This window comes from Ranitomeya imitator, chromosome 6 (genome assembly GCF_032444005.1).
Source record: "Ranitomeya imitator isolate aRanImi1 chromosome 6, aRanImi1.pri, whole genome shotgun sequence".
Lineage (NCBI taxonomy): Eukaryota > Metazoa > Chordata > Amphibia > Anura > Dendrobatidae > Ranitomeya > Ranitomeya imitator.
In genome coordinates, this window is record NC_091287.1 from 559,040,883 (window position 1) to 559,062,098 (window position 21,216).

The window sequence follows — 21,216 nt, forward strand, 5'->3', positions numbered from 1 at the left end:
TAGGTGTACATCCATAGGTGTTTTTTTGTATTTAGTGTAGGGATATTTCACGTATATCCTGACACCCTTTATACCTAGTATAGGGTTATACACGTATGTATCACTAGCTGTATGCTTTATCTCTGAATACTATCTGTGTATACCTATTATAGATTATATTTTGTCTAGTTCACCGATCGGTTATCTCTAGAGGGAATAGCTGTCTCCCTCAGTGGATTGCCCTAATATTTGGGGCTTTCTTTTGTTTGTGGGTTTTTTTTCTATATGTGCTATTTAATAAAGTATCTATTTTTATGGGGGTTTTTCTCTTTTTGTAAGCTGCTTGGAGATTTAGTTTTCATCACGGCAGCTGAATGATTTACAGCTACTAGCCAGCTTGATTACATGTGGGGATTCCCAAGCAGGCAACCCCCACATGTATTCAGGCTGACTAGCAGCTGTAAATTATCCAGCTGTGGCAAGGAAAACTAAATCTCCGAGCAGTCATAAATACTCGGAGACCACCCAAGCGTGCTCGGAAAAAAAACCCGAGCAACGAGTGCACTCGCTCATCACTACTTATAAGTTAAAAGATACATTCATCAGAGAATCCATGTGTTACTCATGTGTGAGAGGGGTCAGTCCCTGCCAGGTCGTCTGTCTCCTCTGGGTAAAACTTGAAGGAATGAGATGGGGCATTTTGAAACTGAACATGCCTGATCCTTCTTTCCTTCAACAGCTGCGGGTGGAGAGTCAGGACACCCACACAGCAATCAACATTTATCTAATATGTATTGCTACCTTAGACTTACGCTGAGGAACTGGATCTCTGTATCAGAAAAACAAACCTTTGGAGGAGCAGAGACACTTACTAATCTTCTGGGGGTGAGATATGGACACCACAGATTAATAATGATATTTATTATCTCTTTAAGGAATTTTACACTTTCAAATAAATAAGTTTTATTAAAAATTGGAACAAACACGGTTGTTCCATTTGCACAGCTCCGGTCGGCATTTATATTTACATGTCTCTGATGCGTTCTGTCCATGAATCAGGAGGCCCAGGATGTGCAGAGCTAAACGTTTCCCCAATTATGGGATAGGGGATGAAAGATATAGATGGGAAGACAGAGAGACCAGAGCAGGGAAACAGAGCTACTGAATATTGCCTGGCACTGCGGTGTGGGCACATTGTGGCATGTGAATGGCGCCCCAATACTAGAGATATAAATGGCGCCCCGATACTAGAGATACAAATGGCGCCCTGATACCTAGGATGTGAATGGTGCCCCAATACCTGAGATACAAATGGCGACCTGATACCTGGGATGTGAATGGCGCCCCGATACCTGGGATTTGAATGGCGCCCCGATACCTGGGATGTGAATGGCGCCCCTGATACCTGGGATGTGAATGGCGCCTCGTTATCTGGGATGTGAATGGCGCCCCGATACCTGGGATTTGAATGGCGCCTCAATACCTGGGATGTGAATGGCGCCTCGTTATCTGGGATGTGAATGGCGCCCCGATACCTGGGATTTGAATGGCGCCTCAATACCTGGGATGTGAATGGCGCCTCGTTATCTGGGATGTGAATGGCGCCCCGATACCTGGGATGTGAATGGCGCCTCAATACCTGGGATGTGAATGGCGCCTCGTTATCTGGGATTTGAATGGCGCCCCGATACCTGGGATGTGAATGACGCCCCGTTATCTGGGATGTGAATGGTGCCTCGTTATCTGGGATGTGAATGGCGCCTCGTTATCTGGGATGTGAATGGCGCCCCGATACCTGGGATTTGAATGGCGCCCCGATACCTGGGATGTGAATGACGCCTCGTTATCTGGGATGTGAATGGCGCCTCGTTATCTGGGATGTGAATGACGCCCCGTTATCTGGGATGTGAATGGCGCCTCGTTATCTGGGATGTGAATGGCGCCTCGTTATCTGGGATGTGAATGACGCCCCGTTATCTGGGATGTGAATGGCGCCTCGTTATCTGGGATGTGAATGGCGCCTCGTTATCTGGGATGTGAATGACGCCCCGTTATCTGGGATGTGAATGGCGCCTCGTTATCTGGGATGTGAATGGCGCCTCGTTATCTGGGATGTGAATGGCGCCTCGTTATCTGGGATGTGAATGACGCCCCGTTATCTGGGATGTGAATGGCGCCTCGTTATCTGGGATGTGAATGGCGCCTCGTTATCTGGGATGTGAATGGCGCCTCGTTATCTGAGATGTGAATGACGCCCCGTTATCTGGGATGTGAATGACGCCTCGTTATCTGGGATGTGAATGGCGCCTCGTTATCTGAGATGTGAATGACGCCTCGTTATCTGGGATGTGAATGGCGCCTCGTTATCTGGGATGTGAATGGCGCCTCGTTATCTGAGATGTGAATGACGCCTCGTTATCTGGGATGTGAATGGCGCCTCGTTATCTGGGATGTGAATGGCGCCTCGTTATCTGAGATGTGAATGGCGCCTCGTTATCTGGGATGTGAATGGCGCCTCGTTATCTGGGATGTGAATGACGCCTCGTTATCTGAGATGTGAATGACGCCTCGTTATCTGGGATGTGAATGGCGCCTCGTTATCTGGGATGTGAATGGCGCCTCGTTATCTGGGATGTGAATGGCGCCTCGTTATCTGGGATGTGAATGACGCCCCGTTATCTGGGATGTGAATGGCGCCTCGTTATCTGGGATGTGAATGGCGCCTCGTTATCTGGGATGTGAATGGCGCCTCGTTATCTGAGATGTGAATGACGCCCCGTTATCTGGGATGTGAATGACGCCTCGTTATCTGGGATGTGAATGGCGCCTCGTTATCTGAGATGTGAATGACGCCTCGTTATCTGGGATGTGAATGGCGCCTCGTTATCTGGGATGTGAATGGCGCCTCGTTATCTGAGATGTGAATGACGCCTCGTTATCTGGGATGTGAATGGCGCCTCGTTATCTGGGATGTGAATGGCGCCTCGTTATCTGAGATGTGAATGGCGCCTCGTTATCTGGGATGTGAATGGCGCCTCGTTATCTGGGATGTGAATGACGCCTCGTTATCTGAGATGTGAATGACGCCTCGTTATCTGGGATGTGAATGGCGCCTCGTTATCTGGGATGTGAATGGCGCCTCGTTATCTGGGATGTGAATGGTGCCTCGTTATCTGGGATGTGAATGGCGCCTCGTTATCTGGGATGTGAATGGCGCCCCGTTATCTGGGATGTGAATGACGCCCCGTTATCTGGGATGTGAATGACGCCCCGTTATCTGGGATGTGAATGGCGCCCCAATACCTGGGATGTGAATGGCGCCTCGTTATCTGGGATGTGAATGGCGCCTCGTTATCTGGGATGTGAATGGCGCCTCGTTATCTGGGATGTGAATGACGCCTCGTTATCTGGGATGTGAATGGCGCCTCGTTATCTGGGATGTGAATGGCGCCTCGTTATCTGGGATGTGAATGGCGCCTCGTTATCTGGGATGTGAATGACGCCTCGTTATCTGGGATGTGAATGGCGCCTCGTTATCTGGGATGTGAATGGCGCCTCGTTATCTGGGATGTGAATGACGCCTCGTTATCTGGGATGTGAATGGCGCCTCGTTATCTGGGATGTGAATGGCGCCCCAATACCTGGGATGTGAATGGTGCCCCGTTATCTGGAATGTGAATGGCGCCTCATTGTCTGGGATGTGAATGGCGCCCCATTACTTGGTAGACCTTGGTACGATCAGTTGTGATCCATTGTGTCTGGACGGCCGGCTTTTACCAGTGCAGGATGTATGGCGCCCACATTTCATAGTCCGCCTCTGTCTCCTGTGTCAGTCTGTACCGTAATTCTGACATTATGTTCTTGAATCAGGTGGCTCTGGATGACTATAGGTTTTCCCTATTTGGAGGAATGTTCCAGAACATAAAATTATGGGAAAACAGATAAAAAGTGAATATAAATAGTTCGATGATATAAAATAGACGCTGTGATTATCTTATCCATGGACGGTTCTCCGGTGACTCTGAAGCAAGAACGACCCGACGTAACGGCAGATTCCGAGGTTTTAGTATCCACGTAACGGTGAGAAGTCAGGACTACCCGCTGCTCCATGGAAATGACGCGCAGCTCCGCGAGGTCTTGGGGGTCCCATAGGTCACGGTCAGGTCTGCAGTGTGCAGCTCCCGGTACAGAAGGGAACACACCTGAGGAAGAAGAGGAGGGATAAACGTCCGCTGGGGCTTGTCCTATAGATAGTCGTCTCCGGGGGGAGCCGGGGTCCGAGGAAACTCTGATCATGGAGCACAGACCGCCCAAAGAGGAGTTAAATACATTTATTAAGAGGCGGGTGTCATCAAACCGTCCCAGGGACAAAGTCCCTCAAGGGGCTCAAAAATGAAGTAAAAAATAAAAAAAAACTTTATAAAAACTAGAATTCTCCATTTTTTTCCTCCATTAAAAAACAATCCGAAAAGAAATATATTTTATATCACAGAGTCTGTAAAAGACTAAACTATCAAAATGTAAAAATAATTAAACCAAAAGGTAAGAAATTAAAAAAAAAAAAACTTCCAACTGCCCAAAAATACAACAAGTGAATAAAAAGAGTCATATGTGCCCGAGGATAGGATCAATAAAACTATCAGACGGCCCCGCAAAAAACGAGCGCCGACACCGCTCCACGGATGGCGGAGGAATAAAATAATTTCAGATCTGAGAAATTGGTGGCACAAACTGGTTTTTTGTTTTATCAAAATTGCCACTTTTTTTTTCACCACCTAAATAATAATAATAATAAAATATATATATTTATACATATTTGGTGTCACAGTAATTGTATTGACCTGGAGAATCATTTCACCGGGTTAATTTTACCAAAGAACTCGATAAAAACAGAAAACCCACCATGGCGAAATTTCAGAAATTGCATTTTTTTCTCTACATTTGCAGATTTTCCCATTTTCCAGAACTCTGTATGGTAAAATGAATGGTATCGTTCAAAACTACAGCTTCATATCGGGCCAGAAAAATAAAAAAGTTACGAAACTCAGAAGAACTGGAGGAAAAAAACAAAAATTGATCGAGTTGGAAAAGAGAGGACCTTTCTCCCAGTTTTCGGAGAAGCACAAAGTGTGGAAGAAACTTGTCAGGATTGTAGTTCACACTTACCTGCTGTAGTAATAAATCCGTTACACTGACATCTACGGGGACAGAACTGGTCAGCCGGAGCTTCAGTACAACCGTACCTGTCAGAGAATGGAGACAGATGCCATCACAGAGATCAGATATTACCGGAACATAATGAGAAAACTCTAACGTCATCTCTCCCAAATGGAGACCCCTGGCCGGAAACTGCAGAGAACCAGGAACCAGACGGAACAAGTCTCCAGCCCGCGAGTAATCCACGAAAATTCATATTATATTGTAAAGGAAATATATATCATCCAACATAGAAATTCCCCCCAAAAACACAACCAAAACCACCACTAAAAATAATTAGAACAGAGGGCAAATGCGTTCCTTAATCAAGGGCTGATGTCCGAAACGCGTTTGCCCTGTATTTTTAATTATTTTTTTTAGTGGTGGTTTAGTTGCGGTTTTTGGGGGGTAATTCCTATTTTGGATTATATATATTTTGATTACCATATGATATGGATTTTTTTATGGATAATCCACTGGCTGGAGACCTTCTTCACAATGTACCTTCTCAGTGCCAGTTATTGTTATCAGCCATTACTGGGGTGGTGATTGTAGGACAGTAATGACCCAAGGGGTGAATTATATGACTTGTCCTTTCCCCGAAGCCCAGACCTCAATATAAATGTAATTGTGTTCCAGAAACTCGGGGACTGTGGTCTCTTTATAAATGATCCACCAAGTGGAATTGTCAGGAGTGTGTCATGTCCTCCCGTGAGATCTAGGGGTGGAAGATCATTACATATTGTGAATCACAGATCTTCTATTGTGTTCTATTTTAAATTGATTTAGTTTCCTTTTGTGCTAAGGAGGTTAACAACCCTTTCTATGCTGGTCAAAAACTTACAGCTCCATTTTCAGCTGCTTCTGATCTGGTCATTACCTCTCCCTATAAAACCTGGCCAGACCCTCTTTGCCTTGCCAGTGAAAGTTTTGCTTCCTAGCTCCTTGGAGACGCTGTGCTGTGTAGGAGACTTTGTGTCTTGTTTACCTTATACTTCTGTCACATGCCTCATGAGGTGATGGAGAGGACAGATCTTAGTTTAACAGGACCATAGTAAGGTTTGAGACTCAGGCCTCTCTACCATCAAGAGTACCCCCAGGACAGGGATAGTTAGGGTCCCAATTTCATGGATAGTTTGAGCCCCCCTTCCTTACCAAAGACCATCATAGCATGACAGGAATGTTCTCACAACTTCCTCTGTCTAACACCACATGTTAGTACTAGATGTAAAAACAAGTCTGCGGTTTTCATGGCTTGCTATTTCCATCAGACAGGGCCTTACACCATATAAAGCATGTATGTAATAATAGCAGGGCTGATTACAATATGCAGTTCCCTGCCTGCAGCCACCACTAAGAGGAGCTCACTATATACTGTGTTATTATTGACTTCTCTGTGTCTGCAGTGAGCTCCCTCTAGTGGTGGCCGCAAGAATACAGAATTGTGCTACAATTTGCTCCTCTGTCCTAGCAGAAGCTATACCTACTTTCTTTTGCACCGAGGATCTTCAATGTACACACTAAGTGATGTCCCATTATAGACTTTAAAGGGAACCTGGCATGTTGAAAATGGTATCTGATCTGGCAGCAGGAAGTCATAGAACAGGTGGATTTGATCAGATTTATGTACATTTTTGTAGGAAAAGTTTCATTAAAACTTGCATTTTATCATAGAAAGCCCTGGTGTTCTACAAGTGATTGACGGTCTTCCTTGTATGACTGTGCTGCAGAGATAGATGTCAATCACTGAGTAGGACCACCCACTGGACTCCAACACCAGAGATTTCTATGAATAAAATACAAGTTATGCTGAATCTTTTCTAACAAATCTACATACCCTTCTGTTGACAGCGTCTGTTAGGGGTCGAGTTCTGCCTCTGCGCAGGGGGAATCTCGAGCCATCCCCGCTGCATTCTCCCATTCTTCTACTGCCGCAGTGGATTCTGCTCAGCGGAGGTGTCAGTCCCAGCGTCATGCTCAGTCTGACACTGTGTGAAGGGTTACTGCTGTCCTTCCAGCTTCTGCCATTGTAGCCAGTACTGGTCAGCAGCGAGCAGACGTCTTTGGGACTAAGTCCTACTTTTCCCCTTCTGAGCATGCCCAGGGTAAGATCTCTCACTGGAGATCAAGGGTCACATGCTCAGGTACTGCAGCAAATCCTATTGGTCCTCTAGGAAGGTCCTGATGGTGTTCAACATCTGTGGCAGCCTCTCATTGGTCCTTCTAGTAAGGTCCTGTTTGTGCTGCAGCTATAAGAGGTGCGCATGACTGCGCGGCCATGCGCTAGTATCAATTTATGTATGAGCTCAGCGCCAGTGTGGTCATGTTTGTATGCAGTCAGTGACCCGGCTGAAATAAGCCCCTAGAATGCTGGCACCTACGGCGAGGAGTTTCATGTTTGCATTTGACTGCATGACCACCATCTGCTCTACCAAGTAGCTGTGTGCCTCTGTGAGCCAAACAGGGCTCAGCGTTATCTTTGCTAACAGACTCTGTGAAGTAACAGAGTCTGTTTATACTACTATATTGTACCGCCATATCTAGCTGCAGGTGCTTTCCTGCATGGTGGATCCCGGATTGCGAACGCACCAACTTCTTCTAATAAATATATATTCGGAGCATTCCGCCAACCCTAACAGCGTCTTCTCTACTCTGTGCTGTCCACACATTCATGTTGCATCTACAATGTGACAGCGGTATTTTACACCTGATGGCCACTATCATTAGGAAGCAAGGTCTATGTTCTTATGAGGCACATCTCTACATTTGTAATATGTGACATAGAAGAACCAAGTATTATACATTACTCACTGGTCATGTTCCTTCCTGGAGCCGAGGACTGTGGCGTGGTTCCGGCTCCTATAGAAAGATTTGGTTTCAAAGTACTGGAGGTAAGATCCAGCACTGAAATGGAGGTTTTCCATATGGTTGTATTTGGAAAAGTGGGTGACGTTGTGTTACCAGCTGAAGGGAAGGATGTTGGGTTCCTGGTACTAACAGAAGTAGTAGGTAATGATGAGGGCAACACTGTGCTTGTAGACAGTGGTGTGAGGGTCATAGTTGGAGTCGTAGGTACTGTTAGGTTTCCAGTTGCAGTAGAAAATGTTGTGGTCCCGGTTGTGGAAGATAATATTGTGGCATCGGTTGGAGTAGATAATGTTGTGGTCCCGGTTGGAGTAGATAATGTTGTGGTCCCACTTGGAGTAGATAATGTTGTAGTCCCGGTTGGAGTAGATAATGTTATGTTCCCAGCTGGAGTAGATAGTGTTGTGGTCCCGGCTGGAGTAGATAGTGTTGTGGTCCCGGCTGGAGTAGATAATGTTGTGGTCCCGGCTGGAGTAGATAGTGTTGTGGTCCCGGCTGAAGTAGATAATGTTGTGGTCGCGGATGGAGTAGATAATGTTGTGGTCCCAGTTGGAGTAGATAATGTTGTAGTCCCGGTTGGAGTAGATAATGTTATGGTTCCAGCTGGAGTAGATAGTGTTGTGGTCCCGGCTGGAGTAGATAGTGTTGTGGTCCCGGCTGGAGTAGATAATGTTGTGGTCCCGGCTGGAGTAGATAGTGTTGTGGTCCCGGCTGGAGTAGATAATGTTGTGGTCCCGCCTGGAGTAAATAATGTTGTGGTCCCGGCTGGAGTAGATAATGTTGTGGTCCCGGCTGGAGTAGATAATGTTGTTGTCCCAGTTGTGGAAGATAATATTTTGGCATTGGTTGGAATAGATAATGTTGTAGTCCCGGCTAGAGTAGATAATGTTGTGGGCCCGGTTGGAGTAGATAATGTTGTGGTCCCGGGTGGAGTAGATAATGTTGTGGGCCCGGTTGGAGTAGATAATGTTGTGGTCCCGGCTGGAGTAGATAATGTTGTGGTCCCGGTTGTGGAAGATAATATTTTGGCATTGGTTGGAATAGATAATGTTGTAGTCCCGGCTAGAGTAGATAATGTTGTGGGCCCGGTTGGAGTAGATAATGTTGTGGTCCCGGGTGGAGTAGATAATGTTGTGGGCCCGGTTGGAGTAGATAATGTTGTGGTTCCGGTTCGAGTAGATAATGTTGTGGTCCCAGCTGGAGTAGATAATGTTGTGGTCCCAGTTGTAGTTGACGTAGTACCTAATATTAAGGTCTCATTTGTAATTAGAGCAGAAGGTGATGGTGACGTCCCAGGTGTAGGTGAAATAATAGATGATATTGTGGTCCCAGGTGTACCTACAGCAGTAGATTCTGTTGTGGTCCCAGTTGGGGCAGATAAGGTTGTGGTCCCAGTTGTAGTTGATGTAGTAGCTAATTCTAGGGTTTCATTTGTAACTGGAGCAGTAGGTGTTAGTGACATCCCAGGTGAACTTACAGTTGTAGATTCTGTGGTGGTCCCAGGTGTACTTACAGGAGTAGATTCTGTGGTGGGCCCAGGTGTACTTATAGCAGTAGATTCTGTGGTGGTCCCAGGTGTACTTACAGGAGTAGATTCTGTGGTGGTCACAGGTGTACTTACAGTAGTAAATTCTGTGATGGGCCCAGGTGTACTTACAGCAGTAGATTCTGTGGTGGGCCCAGGTGTACTTACAGGAGTAGATTCTGTGGTGGTCCCAGGTGTACTTAGAGCAGTAGATTCTGTGGTGGTCCCATGTGCACTTACAGTGGTAGATTCTGTGGTGGGCCCAGGTGTACTTACAGTAGTAGATTCTGTGATGGGCCCAGGTGTACTTACAGCAGTAGATTCTGTGGTGGTCCCAGGTGTACTTACAGCAGTAGATTCTGTGGTTGTCCCATGTGTACTTACAGCAGTAGATCCTGTTGTGGTCCCAGATGGAATAGATGATGTTGTGTTCCCGGTTGTAGTTGATGTAGTAGCTAATACTAGGGTTTCATTTGTAACTAAAACAGTAGGTGATGGTGACATCCCAGGTGTACTTACAGTAGTAGATTCTGTGGTGGTCCCAGGTGTACTTACAGTAGTAGATTCTGTTGTGGTTCCAGGTGTACTTACAGGAGTAGATTCTGTGGTGGTCCCAGGTGCACTTACAGGAGTAGATTCTGTGGTGGGCCCAGGTGTACTTATAGCAGTAGATTCTGCGGTGGTCCCAGGTGTACTTACAGTAGTGGATTCTGTTGTGGTCCCAGGTGTACTTATAGCAGTAGATTCTGTTGTGGTTCCAGGTGTACTTACAGTAGTAGATTCTGTGGTGGGCCCAGGTGTACTTACAGTTGTAGATTCTGCGGTGGTCCCAGGTGTACTTACAGCAGTAGATTCTGTGGTGGTCCCATGTGCACTTACAGTGGTAGATTCTGTGGTGGGCCCAGGTGTACTTACAGCAGTAGATTCTGTGGTTGTCCCAGATGGAATAGATGATGTTGTGTTCCCGGTTGTAGTTGATGTAGTAGCTAATACTAGGGTTTCATTTGTAACTAAAACAGTAGGTGATGGTGACATCCCAGGTGCACTTACAGGAGTAGATTCTGTGGTGGGCCCAGGTGTACTTATAGCAGTAGATTTTGCGGTGGTCCCAGGTGTACTTACAGTAGTAGATTCTGTGGTGGGCCCAGGTGTACTTACAGCAGTAGATTCTGTTGTGGTCCCAGGTGTACTTATAGCAGTAGATTCTGTGGTGGGCCCAGGTGTACTTATAGCAGTAGATTCTGTGGTGGGCCCAGGTGTACTTACAGTAGTAGATTCTGTGGTGGGCCCAGGTGTCCTTACAGTTGTAGATTCTGTGGTGGGCCCAGGTGTACTTACAGTAGTAGATTCTGTGGTGGGCCCAGGTGTCCTTACAGTTGTAGATTCTGTGGTGGTCCCAGGTGTACTTACAGCAGTAGATTCTGTGGTGGGCCCAAGTGTACTTACAGTAGTAGATTCTGTGGTGGGCCCAGGTGTACTTACAGCAGTAGATTCTGTTGTGGTCCCAGGTGTACTTACAGCAGTAGATTCTGTTGTGGTCCCAGGTGTACTTATAGCAGTAGATTCTGTGGTGGGCCCAGGTGTACTTATAGCAGTAGATTCTGTGGTGGGCCCAGGTGTACTTACAGTAGTAGATTCTGTGGTGGGCCCAGGTGTCCTTACAGTTGTAGATTCTGTGGTGGGCCCAGGTGTACTTACAGTAGTAGATTCTGTGGTGGGCCCAGGTGTCCTTACAGTTGTAGATTCTGTGGTGGTCCCAGGTGTACTTACAGCAGTAGATTCTGTGGTGGGCCCAAGTGTACTTACAGTAGTAGATTCTGTGGTGGGCCCAGGTGTACTTACAGCAGTAGATTCTGTTGTGGTCCCAGGTGTACTTACAGCAGTAGATTCTGTTGTGGTCCCAGGTGTACTTATAGCAGTAGATTCTGTGGTGGGCCCAGGTGTACTTATAGCAGTAGATTCTGTGGTGGGCCCAGGTGTACTTACAGTAGTAGATTCTGTGGTGGGCCCAGGTGTCCTTACAGTTGTAGATTCTGTGGTGGGCCCAGGTGTACTTACAGTAGTAGATTCTGTGGTGGGCCCAGGTGTCCTTACAGTTGTAGATTCTGTGGTGGTCCCAGGTGTACTTACAGCAGTAGATTCTGTGGTGGGCCCAAGTGTACTTACAGCAGTAGATTCTGTGGTGGGCCCAGGTGTACTTACAGCAGTAGATTCTGTGGTGGGCCCAGGTGTACTTACAGTAGTAGATTGTGTGGTGGGCCCAGGTGTACTTACAGCAGTAGATTCTGTGGTGGGCCCAAGTGTACTTACAGCAGTAGATTCTGTGGTGGGCCCAGGTGTACTTACAGCAGTAGATTCTGTGGTGGGCCCAAGTGTACTTACAGCAGTAGATTCTGTGATGCTACTGTGTGTACTTACAGCAGTAGATCCTGTTGTGGTCCCAGTAGCAACAGATGACGTTGTGGTCCCAGTTGTAGTTGATGTAGTAGCTAATACTAGGGTTTCATTTGTAACTAAAACAGTAGGTGATGGTGACATCCCAGGTGTACTTACAGCAGTAGATTCTGTGGTGGTCCCAGGTGTACTTACAGTAGTAGATTCTGCTGTGGTCCCAGGTGTACTTACAGCAGTAGATTGTGTGGTGGTCCCAGGTGTACTTACAGCAGTAGATTGTGTGGTGGGCCCAGGTGTACTTACAGTAGTAGATTCTGTGGTGGGCCCAGGTGTACTTACAGCAGTAGATTGTGTGGTGGGCCCAGGTGTACTTACAGTAGTAGATTCTGTGGTGGTCCCAGGTGTACTTACAGCAGTAGATTGTGTGGTGGGCCCAGGTGTACTTACAGCAGTAGATTGTGTGGTGGGCCCAGGTGTACTTACAGTAGTAGATTCTGTGGTGGGCCCAGGTGTCCTTACAGTAGTAGATTCTGTGGTGGGCCCAGGTGTCCTTACAGTAGTAGATTCTGTGGTGGTCCCAGGTGTACTTACAGCAGTAGATTCTGTGCTTGTCCCATGTGCACTTACAGCAGTAGATTCTGTGGTGGGCCCAGGTGTACTTACAGCAGTAGATTCTGCGGTGGTCACAGTTGTAAATTCTGTTGTGGTCTTAATTAAAAAAGTCATTTTAAATGTTCCTGTTGTTGGTGTTGTGGTTGCAGGTGTTACTGCCATTGGGGAGGATTTAGGTGTAGTTGATGCTATCAGTTCTGATGATGAAGCTACAGCTTCAGATGTTAACATTGTAGGCTCGGTGATTACTGATGACAGGTTGACTGATGTTGTAGACAGATGAGTTATTGTTCCTAGTGTTGGTATAGCTTCTGCAATCTGGGAAAATGTAGTATGTGAGTTGGTCGGTTCAGTTGTTAGGGGTGTTGTTGTTTGTTCACTTACTACCACAGACTCATTAGTGTACAGCTTCATTGTAGTTTCCACAGTTTTTGTCTCAGTTGTAGTTTCCGCAGGTCTTGATATTGGAGGTGATGGTTCAGCTGTTGCTGCAGGTATAGATTGACTGCTGGTTGAAGACTGTACATTTAGTATTGTAGCGTCAGTGCTGGGTGGCTCAGTTGTAGTTTCTGTGGTTGGGTATTCAGTTGTAGTTTCTGTGGTTGGGTGCTCAGTTGTAGTTTCTGTGGTTGGGTGCTCAGTTGTAGTTTCTGTGGTTGGGTGTTCAGTTGTAGTTTCTGTGGTTGGGTGTTCAGTTGTAGTTGCTGTGGTTGGGTGTTCAGTTGCAGTTTCTGTGGTTGGGTGTTCAGTTGTAGTTGCTGTGGTTGGGTGTTCAGTTGTAGATTCTGTGGTTGGGTGCTCAGTTGTTTCTGTGGTTAGGTGTTCAGTTGTAGTTGATGTGATTGGGTGTTCAGTTGTAGATTCTGTGGTTGGGTGCTCAGTTGTTTCTGTGATTAGGTGTTCAGTTGTAGTTTCTGTGGTTGGGTTCTTAGTTGAAGTTTCTGGGGATGGGTGCTCAGTTGTAGTTTCTTTGGTTTGGTGTTCAGTTGTAGTTGCTGTGGTTGGGTGTTCAGTTGAAGTTTCTGGGGTTGGGTGCTCAGTTGTAGTTTCTGTGGTTTGGTGTTCAGTTGTATTTGCTGCCATCCTAGATTCAGTTGTTGACAACTCAGCTGTTGCTGTAGTTGTAGATTCAGTTGTTGTTGATGGCTCGGTTGATGTTTTTGAGACTGTAGTTGTTGACAACTCAGTTGTTGACGGCTCAGGTGTAGTAGCTGAGAACATAGTCATCGATTGCATAGATTCAGATGTTTCAGAAAGCTCAATTGTAGTTTTTGACATTCTAGATTCTGCTATTGATAGCTCGGTTGTAGTTGAAGCAATTGTAGAATCAACCATTGACAATTCGCTTGTATTTGCTGCAATTGTAGATTCAGATGTTAATGACTTGGTAACAGCAGCTACAATGGTAGATTCAAATATTAATGTTCGAGATTCAGTTGCTGTGAGTGGCTCAGCTGTAGATTTATTTGTAGTTACTGCCATTGTAGATTCAGTTGTTGATAGATCAGTTGTAGATTCAGTTGTTGACAGATCAGTTGGAGTTTCTAAAGTTGTAGATTCAGTTGTCGATCGATCAGTTGGAGTTTCTAAAGTTGTAGATTTAGTTGTTGATAGATCAGTTGTAGTTTCTCCAGTTGTAGATTCAGTTGTTGATGGATCACTTGTAATTGTTGTTGTGATAGATTCCGTTGTTGAGGAATCATTTGCAGTTGTAGATTCAGTTGTTGATGGGTCAGTTGAAGTTTCCCTGATTGTAGATTCAGTTGTTGATAGATCAGTTGTAGATTCAGTTGTTGACAGATCAGTTGGAGTTTCTAAAGTTGTAGATTCAGTTGTCGATCGATCAGTTGGAGTTTCTAAAGTTGTAGATTTAGTTGTTGATAGATCAGTTGTAGTTTCTCCAGTTGTAGATTCAGTTGTTGATAGATCACTTGTAATTGTTGTTGTGATAGATTCCGTTGTTGAGGAATCATTTGCAGTTGTAGATTCAGTTGTTGATGGGTCAGTTGAAGTTTCCCTGATTGTAGATTCAGTTGTTGATGGGTCAGTTGAAGTTTCCCTGATTGTAGATTCAGTTGTTGATAGATCAGTTGTAGATTCAGTTGTTGACAGATCAGTTGGAGTTTCTAAAGTTGTAGATTCAGTTGTCGATCGATCAGTTGGAGTTTCTAGAGTTGTAGATTTAGTTGTTGATAGATCAGTTGTAGTTTCTCCAGTTGTAGATTCAGTTGTTGATAGATCACTTGTAATTGTTGTTGTGATAGATTCCGTTGTTGAGGAATCATTTGCAGTTGTAGATTCAGTTGTTGATGGGTCAGTTGAAGTTTCCCTGATTGTAGATTCAGTTGTTGATAGATCAGTTGTAGGTTTTCCGGTTGTAGGTTCAGCTGTTGATATATCACTTGTAATTTCCCCAGTTGTAGATTCAGTTGTTGATAGATCACTTATAATTGCTGTGGTGATAGATTCAGTTTTTGATAGATCAGTTGTGGTTTCCCCAGTTGTAGATTCAGTTGTTGATAGATCAGTTGTAGGTTTTCCGGTTGTAGGTTCAGCTGTTGATATATCACTTGTAATTTCTCCTGTTGTACATTCAGTTGTTGATAGGTCACTTGTAATTGCTGTGGTGATAGATTCAGGTGTTGAGGGATCACTTGCAGTTGCTGCAGTTCTAGATTCAGTTGTTGATAGATCAGCAATTGCAGCATTTGCAGCTTCAGTTATTGATTGATCAGTTAGAGTTTCTCCAGTAAGAGATTCAGTTGTTGATAGATCACTTGTAATTGCTGTGTTGGTAGATTCAGTTGTTGATGGATCAGGTGTAGTTTCAGTTGATAGATCAGTTGTACTTGCTGCGGTTGTAGATTCACTTGATGACTCAGTTATAGTTGCTTCAGTTGTTGATAGATCAGTTGTAATTTCTCCAGTTACAGATTCAGTTGCTGATGGATCACTTGTAGTTTCAGTTGTGGATAGATCAGTTGCAGATTCAGTTGTTAATAAATCACTTGTAATTGCTACAGTTGTAGATTCAGTTGTTGATAAATCAGTTGTAGATTCAGTTGTTGATAGATCAGTTGTAATTGCTGCGATTGTAGATTCAGTTGTTGATGGATCCGTTGCAGTTTCTCTGGTTGTAGATTCAGTTGTTGATAGATCAGTTGTAATTGCTGCGATTATAGATTTAGTTGTTGATGGATCCGTTGCAGTTTCTCCAGTTGTAGATTCAGTTGTTGATGGATCCGTTGCAGTTTCTCCAGTTGTAGATTCAGTTGTTGATGGATCCGTTGCAGTTTCCCTGGTTGTTGGTGCATCTATTGTGGGTATTAGTGTAGGATTGGTCACAGGTGTAGAATTCGGTATTGCAGATTTACTTGTAGACTCGATTGTCATCTCGTGCGGATTCATTGTTTTTGTTGACTCGGTTGAGGCCGGTGTTGTGGGTTGTGTTGTAGATTTGTCTGTGATTTCAGGAGTAGTTACCATTTTGGATTCCACTGTTGCTAGTTCCGCTGTTGTAGTTTTTATTGGTGATACGGATGTGGTCGGTGTGCACACAGTATTCATTGATACCGATGTCGTATTTCCAGGTGTTGATATTGTATATCCACTTGCAAATGACTTAGTTAATGAAGAAATCCCTGTAACTACAGGATGAAATAATTAGATTTATTTTATTATGTCATCTGACAAATATGCTAAGTCACTAAAGTATGTGCAGAAACCAGTAACCGAGGCGGGCGGGGGCAGATCGGGATGAGGACGGGGTTTTGAATAGATAGAAATCAGCTATTCAGTCATGGAAAAAGACTCTTTTTATTGCATATTTCTGTATTCGCTCCTAGCCACTATAGAAATACCTGCCTGCTGTCTGCGAGAGGAGATGTAAAGCCTGGAAACTGGATAAACCTGATATTCTCACAACTGGCGGTTCATTACAATGTGTCCGGTGAAGACAAAAGAGATGACCATGAACTAAGTATAATGTCATATTCATATGGAGATTTTTTGCTGTTTTTTTTTCTGCATTAAAAAATAGTCTCTGGACATTAAACTACAGTGGATTTTAGTTACATTTTTGTTTTTTTATGCGTTTTTTTTGGCACTAACTGCTATGTCATTTTGAGAAAAACTGATGAAAGAATTTAAACGTTGTGTATTTTTTTTTGCAAGGAAAAAACTTTTTTTGATGTTAATGTAAAACATTCCTTTTTTTTCCTGGCATGAAATAACGCATTAAAAATGCCATGTGTGCACAAGCCCTAAAGCTCTATTCACATGGTTCCATGTTCTCTGTATCCGATAACTGCTCGCTCCAGGGGCTACAATCAGAGACGGGTTACCTCCGCGAGGTCGGGGGATCTGTAAGTACATAGTCTGGTCGTGAACTTACCATGAAAAAGCAGCATCCATAAGACCGTCATGCCCACTCTCAGTGCCATAGTGCGGGAACATAGGGCGCAGAAGGAGCTCCTGCCTGCGAGGCTGTGTCTCCTCACGCTGGAGGCTTGGAGGACAGTGACAGGACTCAGGGAGGGGAGCGAGCGTCATTCTTCATCCATGATTACAATGCGAAACCAGTAACAAAAACCGGATTAGACTCAAGTCATTCGTGAACAGGAACTAATAGTGAAGACAGGTGAGGGATGTGCCCCAGGCGCCGGGCGAAGGCTTCGGACCTCCACAGACATCTCGTGTTACACAGGGTGGATGCTCCATAGCCGGCACTCACATCTTATAAGAAATGCTTTATGGATCCAGTGGTGTAAAAGGCACAAAAAATGGTTGAACAAAATGGCACAACAATGAAATAAGGAGAAAAGAAATATCGGCTGCGCTCCCAAGCAACATGTGTCAGACCTGCATTGTCCTATGTGAAGCCTTGTCAGGTCTGACACATGTTGCCTGGGAGCGCAGACAATATTTCTTTTCTCCTTATTTCATTGTTGTGCCATTTTGTTCAACCATTTTTTGTGCCTTTTACGCCACTGGATCCATAAAGCATTTCTTATAAGATGTGAGTGCCGGACGTCGTCTGGACCGTTGTTTTTATTTTATGGCCCTATATTATGAAACGAATGCCCTTCTATGCACAGACGTCGCCCCCCACATCTCATAACAGCTGATAGGTGGGTGTGCTGGAGGTCGGACCCCCAGTGGGGCCAAACCTCCTGTTCCTGGGGGGAATGAGATTGCAGCCGAAGCGAACCAGTAACCAGGGTGAAGGGGGCATGGCCAGTCAGTATGAGGTAAAATGGGTTGCGCGGTCATCCCGCCAGAACACTGATGAGGGGAGCGACAGGCCGCGGTGTGAAGAGAAAGTGCGGCATAGTGAGGGACTCACCGAAACCGGAGGCTGCGCAGGAGAGCGTGTGATCGACAGAGCATCGCAGGACAGATGTCCAGGTGTCGGCTGATAGCTAGAGAGGCTCACGTCAGGTAAAGCATTGCAGCGCAGCCCTTCAGGTCACAGCGGCTGCTCAAGGAGACCCACGACGAGAGGAATCGTGTGGGGAGCTCTACTCTCCTACAACACAGATATATGGACTAGGGGATCAGCGGGTAGAACCAGAGACCGCCAGAAGAAGGACCGTGTGCTAGGCGAGGACGCCAGCAGACAGTACACCGAACACCGCCGGCATTCTGCGATCCACGGGGCCTTCACAGAGTAACCGGCTACAGAGCCACGATAAGCGACCTGTTATTCAGATTAGTTTTGTACCTTTTTCCCTGCTATCTCCCGGCACAGAGTTCCCTACTGTGGACTAATTATAGTTAATCCCTGCTCTGCAGCGTTTGTATTAAGGTACGGCCACACATAACGATATCGTTAATGATATCGTTGCTTTTTGTGACGTAGCAACGATATCGTTAACGAAATCGTTATGCGTGACAGCGACCGACGATCAGGCCCCTGCTGGGAGATCGTTGGTCGCTGGGGAAAGTCCAGCACTTTATTTTGTCGCTGGATCTCCCGCTGACATCGCTGAATCGGCGTGTGTGACGCCGATTCAGCGATGTCTTCACTGGTAACCAGGGTAAACATCGGGTTACGAAGCGCAGGGCCGCGCTTAGTAACCCAATGTTTACCCTGGTTACCGTTGTAAATGTAATAAAACAAACGCTACATACTTACATTCCCGGTGTCTAGTCAGGTCCCCCGCCGTCAGCTTCCCGCACTGACTGGTGAGCGCCGGCCAGCCGTAAAGCAGAGCACAGCAGTGACGTCACCGCTGTACTTTACGGCCGGCGCTCAGTCAGTGCGGGAAGCTGAAGGCGAGGGACATGACCAGACACCGGGAATGTAAGTATGTAGTGTTTGTTTTTTACATTTACAATGGTAACCAGGGGACTTCCGGATCGTTGGTCACTGGAGAGCTGTCTGTGTGACAGCTCCCCAGCGACCACACAGCGACGCTGCAGCGATCGACATCGTTGTCGGTATCGCTGCAGCGTCGCTTAGTGTGACGGTACCTTTACTGCATCCCAGCACCTGCTTATTACACTAGCACTAACACTTTCTACACTAAACCACCAAGGATACTATTATTAACCCCTGTACTACACTAAATCACCGTGGATGCTAGCATTAACCCCTTCACTACACTAGATCACCAGGGATACTAGCATGAACCCCTTCACTACACTAGACCATCAGGAATACTAGAACTAACCCCTTTTTTACACTGGATCACCAGGGATGCTATTATTAACCCCTTCACTACACTAGACCACCAGCGATACTATTATTAAATAAATCACTACATAAGACTGCCAGGAATACTAGCATTAACCCTTTCTACACTAGACCACCAGGGAAGACTGCCAGGAATACTAGTATTAACCCCTTCACTACACTAAACCACAATAATAATAATAATAATATTAAATTTTTTTTATTTATATAGCGCCAACATATTCCGCAGCACTTCACATTATAGAAGAGATTTGTACAGACAATAGACATTACAGCATAACAGAAATACAGATCAAAACAGATACCAGGAGGAGTGAGGGCCCTGCTGCTCGCAAGCTACAAACTATGAGGAAAAGGGGAGACACGAGAGGTGGATGGTAACAATTGCTTTAGTTATTCGGACCGGCCATAGTGTAAGGCTCAGGTGTTCATGTAAAGCTGCATGAACCAGTTAATTGCCTAAGTATGTAGCAGTACAGACACAGAGGGATATTAACTGTATAAAGTGAATGAGAACATGATGCGAGGAACCTGATTATGTTGTTTTTTGTTTTTTTTTTTTAATGGGCCACACAGGGATAGGTTAATGCATTGAGGCGGTAGGCCAGTCTGAACAAATGCGTTTTTAGTTCACGCTTAAAACTGTGGGGATTGGGGATTAATCGTATTAACCTGGGTAGTGCATTCCAAAGAATCGGCGCAGCACGTGTAAAGTCTTGGAGACGGGAGTGGAAGGTTCTGATTATTGAGGATGCTAACATGAGGTCATTAGCGGAGCGGAGGGCACGGGTAGGGTGGTAGACTGATACCAGGGAGGAGATGTAGGGTGGTGCTGAGCCATGGAGTGCTTTGTGGATGAGGGTAGTAGTTTTGTACTGGATTCTGAAGTGGATGGGTAACCAGTTTAATGACTGGCACAAGGTAGAGGCATCGATGAGGAAAATAATCCTTTATTGCGCCATAGCGTGGACTGAGGACATCATAATAACAGATGCAGGTATATGCCAGGGTGCAAGGTGACCGAGGACGACGGCCGTTTCGTGCGGACTGCACTTCAACGGGTCCAGGTGCGACTCAGTCCACACGAAACGGCTGTCGTCCTCGGTCACCTTGCACCCTGGCATATACCTGCATCTGTTATTATGATGTCCTCAGTCCACGCTATGGCGCAATAAAGGACTTTTTTTTATCGCAACACAAGCTGGTGAGTGCCACATTTTCTTCTCTCTTTGTATATGTTGCTCTTGGACTGCTAATCAATGTTGAGCACCACAAAGCCAGTGCAAGATACCACCTGATAGTGTACAGGAAACTTTTGCTGCTGCAGCCACAGAAAACCGCCGAGTTTGGTAAGAGGGAGGCCAATTAGTAGAGAGTTACAATAGTCCAGACGAGAATGAATAAGTGAAGCAGTGAGAGTTTTTGCAGAGTCGAAAGTAAGAAAAGGGCGAATTCTAGAAATGTTTTTGAGATGCAGGTAAGAAGAGCGAGCCAGTGATCGGATGTAGGGGGTGAATGAAAGGTCAGAATCAAGGATGACCCCAAGGCAGCGGGCATGTTGCTTTGGAGTAATGGTGGAACCGCACACGGAGATGGCAATGTCAGGCAAAGGTAGGTTAGTAGAGGGAGAGAACACGAGGAGTTCAGTTTTTGACAGGTTCATTTTCAGATAGAGGGAGGACATGATGTTAGAGACAGCGGTAAGACAATCACTGGTGTCTTCTAAAAAGTTCGGCGTGATAACAGGAGAAGAAGTGTATAATTGCGTGTCGTCAGCATAGAGATGGTACTGGAAACCAAATCTACTGATTGTTTGTCCAATAGGGGCAGTGTACAAAGAGAAGAGGAGGGGGCCTAGGACTGATCCTTGAGGAACCCCAACAGTAAGGGGAAGGTGAGAGGAGGAGGAACCAACAAAACATACAGTGAAGGAGCGGTCAGAGAGATA

The 21,216-nt window shown here is 45.6% G+C and overlaps 1 protein-coding gene across 1 annotated transcript; it reads right to left on the bottom strand.

Moving 5' to 3' along the window:
- Nucleotides 1-3,438: 3,438 nt before the first annotated feature.
- Nucleotides 3,439-17,070, bottom strand: LOC138643172 (mucin-2-like). Its single transcript, XM_069732003.1, has 4 exons — nucleotides 16,965-17,070; nucleotides 7,987-16,218; nucleotides 5,146-5,222; nucleotides 3,439-4,181 (listed from the first exon to the last, which is right to left on the bottom strand). The coding sequence occupies exons 1-4, from the start codon at nucleotides 17,011-17,013 to the stop codon at nucleotides 4,074-4,076; spliced, it is 8,466 nt and encodes a 2,821-aa protein (XP_069588104.1). The 5' UTR covers nucleotides 17,014-17,070; the 3' UTR covers nucleotides 3,439-4,073.
- Between the last annotated feature and the right edge of the window lie 4,146 nt (nucleotides 17,071-21,216).

Coding starts and splice junctions, on each gene's coding strand:
- LOC138643172 (XM_069732003.1), bottom strand. CDS start 17,013: ATGGCACTGAGAGTGGGCATGACGGTCTTATGGATGCTGCTTTTTCAT. Junction 16,219..16,964: donor ATGGATGCTGCTTTTTCATG/GTAAGTTCACGA, acceptor TTCATCCTGTAG/TTACAGGGATTTCTTCATTA. Junction 5,223..7,986: donor TCCAGGAAGGAACATGACCA/GTGAGTAATGTA, acceptor ATTCTCTGACAG/GTACGGTTGTACTGAAGCTC.